This window comes from Moschus berezovskii, chromosome 4, assembly GCF_049115385.1.
Source record: "Moschus berezovskii isolate FMDL1 chromosome 4, NW_MosBer_1.0, whole genome shotgun sequence".
NCBI lineage: Eukaryota > Metazoa > Chordata > Mammalia > Artiodactyla > Moschidae > Moschus > Moschus berezovskii.
The window spans coordinates 115,544,068-115,553,416 of NC_142463.1; the positions used below are offsets into that span (position 1 = coordinate 115,544,068).

The 9,349-nt window shown below is 55.6% G+C and overlaps 1 protein-coding gene and 1 long non-coding RNA gene across 2 annotated transcripts; both read left to right on the plus strand.

Annotated features, from left to right (window-relative positions):
* Window positions 1-917: 917 nt before the first annotated feature.
* LOC148778231 (uncharacterized) lies at window positions 918-7,579 on the plus strand. The gene is made up of 3 exons (XR_016037139.1): window positions 918-976; window positions 3,031-3,161; window positions 7,467-7,579. It is a non-coding gene; the product is annotated as an uncharacterized LOC148778231 (long non-coding RNA).
* Window positions 7,580-7,638: 59 nt separating this feature from the next.
* On the plus strand, window positions 7,639-8,040 carry NHLH1 (nescient helix-loop-helix 1). Its single transcript, XM_055403977.2, has one exon. It carries the CDS (start codon window positions 7,639-7,641, stop codon window positions 8,038-8,040), a length of 402 nt encoding a protein of 133 aa, XP_055259952.1.
* Window positions 8,041-9,349: the final 1,309 nt, after the last annotated feature.

Genomic DNA, 9,349 nt, shown 5'->3' on the forward strand with positions numbered 1-9,349 from the left:
ACCCCCTCTCCTGCCAAACCCATGGCTTCCAGCTCCTCCAGGCCCTGCCCCCACCCTCAAGGAGCAGGCCCCTGCCCCGTGTCTTCCCTTCCCCTCCCCCCACCTGCCTCACAGGCCTGCAGTGCGGTGATGGAGAGAGATGGCGAGAAACGATCTGAAAACAGCGAACGCCTTATAAAGTGCAAAACAGCAACAGAGCCACAGAGCCGCATCCATCCTCCCACCCCATCCCCATCCTCCTGCCCTCCAAACAGCCAGGGCCCCTACACAACTCCCAGGGTTCTCCTCCGCACTCAGCCTGCAGCTGCTGCAACCCAGGCTGACCTCCGAGCTCCCCCAGCCTCCCTCAGTCATCACGCCTCGTCTACCTGTGCAGAGAAACTTCTTGCCACTGTTGAACCACAGTGCATGACCTAAGGGCTTAGGGTGCCTAACACTTCCCCACGCACAGGGGCACAGAAGCCCTGTGAGGGAGGCGACATTGTCCCCCTTGCACAGACGACAAAGTAGGTTCAGCCAAGGTTCAGCCAAGGTTAATGATGTGTCCAAGGCCGCCAGGACGCGGACCCTGGTCTGCTGGTCCCGAGCTCAGCAGAATTAGTAGTTCTGCCCACCACTCCTTGTTTTTAGCTCCGTCTCATCACCACTTGGTGGCTCAGCCCAGGAGACCCGGCTTCGACCCCTGGGTCAGGAAGGTCCCCTGGAGAAGGGCACGGTGACCCAGTCCAGTGTTCTTGCCTAGAGAATGAGTCGGACATGAGTTAGCAAATAAACCACAATGATCACCTCATGTGCGTGCTAAGTCACTTCAGTCATGTCCAGCTCTGCGACCCTATGGACTGTAGCCCACCAGGCTCCTCTGCCCGTGGGATTCTCCAGGCAGGAATATGGAGGGGGTCGCCGTGCCCTTCTCCAGGGGAACTTCCCGACCCAGGGATCGACGAACCCATGTCTCTTGTGTCTCCTGCATTGGCAGGTGAGTTCTTTACCACTAGTGCTACCTGGGAAGCCCTCTTTATCACATGCTTATGTTCTTTTTAGCTACTCTCCCAAGGAACAGAAACTGATCTCTGAGTGCACACTGGGGCTGGAGGCTCCAAAGTCCAGGATCCTGGAAGGACAGCAGAGGAGGCAGAGGTTGCCCTAGAGCACTCTCTCACCCCTTCGTACCCTCAGCCCGCAACTCGCGCTGGGTACAGCCTGAGCGGGTGCTCCAGGGATGGAGGTTGGAGAGCCACTATATCTGAGCCAAACTGCCTCCGAGGCGGGAGGCTGGGAACAGGATTCGGTTTCTGCTTCGAGGGTCCTTGCAGGCTCTGCTTGATTTCCCCGCCGTCTCACCCCGGGAAGCCAGGCCTCGCCAAGTCAGTGGTCAGTGGCGCCCTCACTCTCGCTGTATTTGCCCCGTGTCCCCACCCTGTCTCCCCGTGTCCCCGCCCTGTCTCCCTGTGTCCCCCCCCCCCGTCTCTCTGCGGCCCCGCCTTGTCTCCCCGCCCTGTCTTCCCGTGTCCCCCCGTCTCCCCGTGTCCCCCCGTCTCCCCGTCTCCCCACCCTGTCTCCCTGTGTCCCCCCCGTCTCCCCGTGTCTCCCCGTGTCCCCCCGTCTCCCCGTGTCCCCCCCGTCTCTCTGCATCCCCGCCCTGTCTCCCTGTGTCCCTCCCATCTCCCCGTCTCCCTGCCCTGTCTCCCTGTGTCCCCCCGTCTCTCTGCGTCCCCCCCTGTCTCCCTGTCTCCAGTCCTGTTTTGTTTCCTCGCAGCACTCTGCCCTGCCTCCGTCGTGTCTGTGCATCTCCGAGCTGTCAGGCCCCTCAGGGCTCTCTCCCAGCATCGGTTTCTGTCCGTCGCTGACTATCTGTGTTCTCCCCACGGCCGCAGTTCACCGGGCTCTGTCTCCCTAACCATGGCCCCTTTTCGTGTCTCCCCACATCGCAGTCCCCCTGGACCCTTGTCCCCGAGTCTTTCAGCAGCCTCGGCAGCCTGGCAACTCTGCTCCTGTCTTCTCTGTCTCCCCTAACCTCCATCTCCCCATTCGGGGTCTTCCCATCTCCTCCCATGTCTGTACCCTAAGGCCGCTGTTCTCTCATCTTTTCTCTGTCTCAGAATCTCCCCATGTCTCCCGCTTCCTTCCTCTGTTTCCTCTCCATTCCCCAGTTGTTCTGTCCCTTTCCTCTCCTCCATGGCACTTTCTCGTGAATCTCTTAGTCTCCCAATTTCCTTGGATGGGGTGGAGGGCAGGAGGGTGGGGGAGGCAGGATTGTTGATGCTGGGGGCTCATTAGGTAGAGATTGGTGTTTAATCAGCACCATGGCAATGATGATGCAAGAACTGAGATGCCACCTGATCCCTGCCCCCCAGCCCCCCTCCCCAAACCTCCTTTCCCCTCCAGCTCAGCCCATCTGCTGGCGCCTGGGCACCTGTCTGGGCCTGCCCAGGTGGGATTCGGCACCTCCCAGACCTGGGAGTGGGGAGGGGTGAGGGAGCTTGGGAAAGAATTACAGGACTCCCCTTTGGGAATGTCTTACGCTGGAGAAAGCCCAGAAAAGGTTGATCAGCAACGGGGAAATGGCAGGTGCTTCCAGAAGCCTGAAGGTAGGCTGTGCTCCTACCAAGGTCCAGGCCCATGACATGCTTTATCTTACTTAATTTCCCTGGCAACCTAAGCGGCAGCTATAGTTAATCCCATCTGACAGAAAAGAAAGGTTGAGGTTCAAGAGGGTTTCCCAGGTGGTGCTCGTGGTAAAGAATCCACCTGCCAATGAAGGGGATGCCAGAGATGTGGGTTCAATCCCTGGGTCGGGAAGATCCCCTATAGAAGGAAGTTGCAACTCACTCCAGCATTCTCACCTGGAAAATTCCGTGGACAGAGGAGCCTAGCTGGCTATAGTCTGGAGGGTCGCTAAGAGTTGGACATGACTGAGGTGCGAGAGGTCGAGTTGCTTGTCCAAAGCCACACAGCCGACGGAGCTTTCTTCACTGCGGCACAGTCTCTGGAGTCTTCCCAGCCATGGTTCATTTCTGGATCTTCACAAAGGTTCAGTGAGGACGCTGAACAGCTGAGTGGGGAAGAGAACTTTGGGCACTGAAGCATCGCCTACTGCCTCTCCATGGTGCCTCCCTTGCTCCCTGCTCCCGCCACCCTGCATCACAGACACACACCCTCAGGTACGCACACACATGCACACACGCTGGAGGCAGCTGAGCTCTTGATGTGAACTTAGTCGATGCCCATTTGCATATTATTTTATAGCTGGTTTTCTGCATTGCTTATCTGATGCCCCAGCATGCTTGACGCCTGCCTGGGTGCCCTGCCTTCCTCCCCCAGTGTCCTTCCCACCCCGGTTCCTCCTCTCTCGGCACTCCTGTGCTCTGCTCCTTTCAGCCTTACCTCTTTCCTCCTGAGAATCCCCAATTCCCAGTGGGTCCGATGGGGCCAGCCAGCCTAGAAAAACTCTTTGTAGGATCTGTGTGAGGCATCTGACCCCACTCCTCCTCTGGGGATGGGGTAGGTGGGAGGCTGGGGGCTGGGATAAGCAGGTACAGTGAGTCCCGGGGTGATGCGGGCAGGGCCTGAACAGTAGCCACAGGTAGCCTGGCAAGGGGGCCAGTGGGAATCAGCTTTATGAAGAATGAGATCTTGGTGAGGGGAAGGACTCTAGGGTCTCTTCTGTGCTTTAGTGCTGGCCACTTGCTCTTTTCTAGACTTCCCTGTTAGTACCTTGGGGAGTCTTTTTCCCAGGGAAAAGGAGACAGGGAAAGGGGCTATCACAGTCCAGCTGGGACTCAGAATGGGACCATGGTGTAACCTGGCTTGCCAGGGGCCTCTGTCCCTGCTGCCTCCGCCTCTGGTGTGAGAGACCGAGGGGGTTCATCTGTGATCCTGCCCTGGCTCTCGCCCCAGCCCCACCCCTTCCCCAGCTCTCCGTTTCTTGCTTATGAAATATGCATGGAGAACAGATGTCCCTGCTCCCCCACTCCCCGCCCCCCCCAGGGCCAGCCCCCGCCCCCAGCTCCCAGGGGGGTTCCCAGATCTCCCTGCCAATGGCTGCCTGGCCTGACTGTTTAATATTGATGAGGAAGGGGGGCTGGGCCAGCCAATGGAGAGCTGGGGGTGTGTATGCGTATCTCCATATATATACATAGGGCTGGGCCAGCTCAGGTGTGTGTCTGTGAGTGTGTGTGCATGTGAGTGTGGGTGGCCCCAGTACCTGGCTAAGCTCACCACCTCCACCTGGGCCCTCTATCCCCAACATGTGTCCCCCTCTCATCTGCCCCGGAGCCTGTGCAGCCATGCCACGCTGCCCTGGAGAGGTCTAGAAAGCTGGTCAATAACTTTGCAGATGGATGAGCTCTGAGCAGCCAGAGGAGACTGGGGCTGTCAGCGCTGGCCCCCTGTCCTGCCAGTTTGGATCCCCTCACAGGGTCCTCCTAGGTAAAGGGGGAACCACGGGCTGGGAAGGCTGGGCGTGTCCCTCCCACTCTCTGACTCAAGTCCCCTCCCAGAGCCTCCCTCTAGTTCTGTCTTGTGCTGTGTCTCTGCATCCCTGGACCTCCCTCTTACCCACTTCTCCCCTTGGACTCTTTGTGCCTATCATTCTCAGTTGGGCTGGGGATGGCAGAAGCGGGGCAGGAAGTCCTTCCCCGGATGCTTGGAATTGCAGATCTTCGGAGCCTGGAACTTTGAGAGCAGAAGTGGATTTTGGGGTGAGGACTGACTTGATGGGTAAATAGACGCTGCTATGCAGATTGGAGTTGGGGAGGACAGTGGGGCAGGTGGAAATGGGACTGGGGTCAGATTGGGAGCAGGTGGAGTGGGTTGGGGGAAGGAAGGGTAAAGTGATCAGGGATGAAGGAAGGTGGGGACCAGGGAGAGGGAGAATCGGGCTGTGATGGATGTGGAGAACCCGGCAGCTGAACTCCTGGAGCATGGGAGTGGGGAGTTGCAGCATGAAACACGTTTTGGGAGGTGCTGACTTCAGGGCCTCCTATGCTATCGCCATGCATTCTTTCTTGTTCGGTTGAATCCTGGAGTATGGAGTGTGTCCTAAATTTCAGCACTCACCTCCTTCTGTGTTGTGTCATGGTTGTGTGTGTCCATGCATCAGATGGTGGTGATCACACCCTCAACCCTCAGAGCTTGCTGTTAGCGAACTACTCGGCTGAGCCTCTTTTCTGCACGGTGGGGCGGGGCAAGGCTGGGGAGTCCCGACTTCTGTGAAGGTCTGCTTCAGGCAGGAGAACTCAGGCTGGCACAGAAGGGGAGACGGTGAAGGCGAAGGACCTCTGTGCTTCTGTTTCTGGAAGTTGAGTCCGCAGAGCCCACAATGAGTGATCTGCTGTTTCGGCTTGACATTCCCCCAGAGCAAAGCCCTTTCCTCAGCCTTTCCCAGGCCATATTCCAGCTGCCTCTCCCTGACCTCCTCTGCTCCCAGAGACAAGCAAACCTCAGCCAAGCCCCAAACAGAGGTCCCCGAAATCTATCCCCATCCTCCTCTGCAGACCATCTCTGAACTGCCCTTGAGCTGGGGGAGGATGTGGAATGGAGAGCTGATTACATTCCCTTTCCCCAGCCTTTCTTGCACAGTTGCCAAAAGGGCCAGGGAACAGCAAGGTCGAGAGTGCTGATGACAGAGCTGGAGGAAGGGGCTGTCCTGGGCAGGGGGGCCGTTGCCAAAGGAGCTGTGTTCCCTGGATTCTAGTGGTCAGGGTGGTAGGATCTGACGTCTGCTCTGGTCCTGTTGTGTGGGGTCTGGAGGCTGGAAACGACTGAGCTGGGTAGCGGTGCTGAGCTCCGTATGCCCCAGTCCACTCTGCAAAGGGCAATCTGTGTGTTTATCACCCGCACCCCTTCACACACACATACAGAAGCAGCCAGGGTGGAGAGGGGCCCTGGGAGGGAGGGGGTGGCAGGGCCAAGGCTTGCAATGTTCCCCTCACAACTGGGAGAGGTTTGGAGCCATACCCCATATCTCTTGGAGCTGTGGCTCCAGTCTTGCTCAGTCCTCTGTCCTTTTAATTATTAAATATTTTTTTAAACATTTTTTTATTGTGATAAAAACACATAACATAAAATTAGAAATTTTAAGTGTATAGTTCAGTAATGTTAAGTGTATTCACATTGTTGTGAAACAGCTCCAGAACTTTTTCATCTTGTAAACCTGAAACTCTGTAACTTTTTAGCAATACCTCCCCTACTCCTGGCCTCAGACTCTGAAGCATCATTCTGCTTTCTGCTTCTGCTTTCTGTTAACTTAGATACATCACAGAAGTGGAATCATATGATATTTGTATTTTTGCAACTGATTTATTTCACTTAGCATAATGTCCTCAAGCTTCTTCCATATTGTAGCATTGGTGATAGGATTTTCTTCCCCTTCAAGGCCGAATAATAATCCATTGTGAGTATATGTCACAATTTTTAATCCATGCATCTTTTGATGAATGTTTGGGTTGCTTCCATATTTTGGTTATTGTGAATAATGCTACAGTGAACTAGGGGGTGCAGATATCTCTTCAAGATCCTGATTTCGATTCTCTTGGACATATACACAGAAGTGGGATTGTGAGATCGTGTGGCACGTCTATTTATAATTATTAAAGGAAACCGCATACTCTTTCCATAACAGTTGCACCATTTTACAATCCCACCAATAGGGCAAAGTGTCCCAATGTCTCCCTAGCCTGTTATGTGTGTGTGTGTGACAATAATCATCCTAACAAGTGTGAGGTTACGTCTCATTGTGGTTTTGATTTGCATTTCTCTGATGATTACTGATGCTGATCATCTTTTCTTATGTTTGCTGGCAATTTGTATATCATCTTTGGAGAAATGTCTTCAAGTCCTTTGCCCATTTCTTGGTCAAGTTTTTTTTTTTTTCATTGAACTGTGGGAGTTCTTTATAATACTCTGGATATTAATCCTTTATCATCCATATTATTTGCAAATATCTTCTCCTGTTGCCTTTTCAGTCTGCTGATTGTGTCGTTTGATGCACAGGCGACTTTAAGTTTGATGTAATCCCATTTGTCTATTTCTGCTTTGTTACTTGTTCTTTTGGTATCATATGTGAGAAATCACTGCCAAGCCCAATGTCATGAAGTTTTTCCCCTGCCTTTGCTTCTAGGAGCTACAGCCTTAGGTCCTACATGTAGGTCTTTAATCCTCTTGTTCAGTTTCATCCTGCCCTGTATTCTTCTCATGGGTTCGCCTTCTTTCCAGTTGCTGACTTTCTGGGTCTCCTCCCTTCTTTCCAGCTTTCCTCCTACTTCTTTACACTGTGGCCACCTGCTCCTCTCTCTTGCCCCACCCCCGCACCCCCAATCCTCCCCCACGTTTCTGAGGTCCTTTCCCCAAGCTTACAGTACCTCTCCCCTCCCAGCCCATCTTAAACCTTCCTCCTGGCTCCGCATCTCTGAACTGTTCCCTCCTTCCTGCCTCTGACCTTATTCATTTCCCCTTCTTTCTTCCAGACTCCCGACCAGAACCCTGACCATGGAACCCTGAAGTGGCTCTGACTTCCTGAGCTCAGTGGCAGACCTCCCCACCCCAGACCCTTCCTGCCCCTCTCGCCACCAGCTTTCAGGCTCGAAGAGGGAAGGGTGGGGAGGGGTTCCTGATCTCACAGGGCGGGGGGCATCCATCATGATGCTCAACTCAGACACCATGGAGCTGGACCTGCCTCTCGCCCAGTCTGAGGCCGAGTCCGGCTTCAGCGACTGTGGAGGCGGGGCGGGCCCCGACGGGGCGGGGCCCGGGGGCCCGAGAGGGGGCCCGGCCCGGGGCCTGGAAGCTGCAGAGCCGGGCCGGAAAGACCTGCAGCACTTGAGCCGCGAGGAGCGCCGGCGCCGGCGGCGCGCCACAGCCAAGTACCGCACGGCCCATGCCACGCGGGAGCGGATCCGTGTGGAAGCCTTCAACTTGGCCTTCGCCGAGCTGCGCAAGCTGCTGCCCACGCTGCCCCCCGACAAGAAGCTTTCCAAGATTGAGATCCTGCGCCTGGCCATCTGCTACATCTCCTACCTGAACCACGTGCTGGACGTGTGAACACGGCCAGCCCCCACCTTGGGTTCACCCGTCTCCCCCGGGCCTCGCTGGGGTCCCTTCTCACCCGCTTCCTGAGACCCTGTACCTCGGCATGGCATGTACCCACAGGCCCTGGGCCCAGGCAGAGTGCCCACTGGTGGGTCATGAAGGCGACTTTCTTTGACTCACCCAGGCACCCGGAGGGCTCGTCTCGTGGGTACCTTCCACGGTTAGTGGTCGGGGCCCAGCTGGTTAGAAATGTGTGCTGGGGTGGTGGGTATAGTCCTGGCGTCCCCCACCTTGGCTTGCTTATGGGCTGCTGCCTCTTCTACTCCCAGTTCCAAATTTTCAGAGACTTCCCCGCCCCTTCCCCAGACCCCAACTCTGCCTCCCACCCTCTTTCTACCCGGTTCCAGCTTCTCCTGCCCACAGTAGGCAGGGGGCATGCGAACAGGAAGGGGGAAGGCTGGGATTAGAGTGGGGTGGGCTTTTTCTTAAGCATCTCAGTCTAACCCTGGGAGGCAGGGGCTCGGGGAGTTGACTCCTCTGAGGGGCGTCTCAGGAGCTGGGAACTGTGGGAAACGCCCTGTTTTCTATCTCTTTGCTGAGGCTTAGCATGTACAGACCTCGGTTCTTACTTGGTAGTGAGTGCCTTGCCCTCTCTGAGCTATTTGGCCCTCTCCCTTCCCCTTCCCCACAACCATCCCAATTTGCTTCTTAGCCCAGAGTATCTGCAAAAGGCCCCGGCGGTGGGTGGGCTGGATCTCATGTCTGCTTCCTCCTTGCCCGCCCACTGCAAAGCCGTGAGAAGCCCACACGGATTTCTCTGTAGGGCGCAGGGGTTACGCCCCATTATTGCCCTCTGGGAAAGCTCAGCTCTTCTGCCCCATGACTTGTTTATTGTATTTTTTCTCTTTTCCTAAGCTGCGTTTAGCAGGGGAGAGACCCCACCCCACCCCACCTTGAGGCCCTCTTGTCCCCGCCCTCCTCCCACGTTGCTGAGCCCGCCTGTATACTAGCTGGGGGTCAGCAACGGAATGAAGGGCCAGAGAGCCTGTGCAGAAAGAAAAGCTGCACCCCGCGCTTCCCATGCTCCACCTCCCTCACACCAGACTCCCAGCTCTACAAGGATGTTATTTATTTACGTATTTATTTATTCATCTATTTATTTACTTATTTATTTATAAATATTACTATTTATTGCCGAGTCGTGCACTTTGGGGTAGGGTGAGGAGACTCCTGGCAGCCCTCGCCTGGCCTCTCTTACTTCCTCCCTGGTTATTCCCTTCCCTTTCTTGTCCCTTCTGCAACTCCAGGTGTGTGGGGGCTC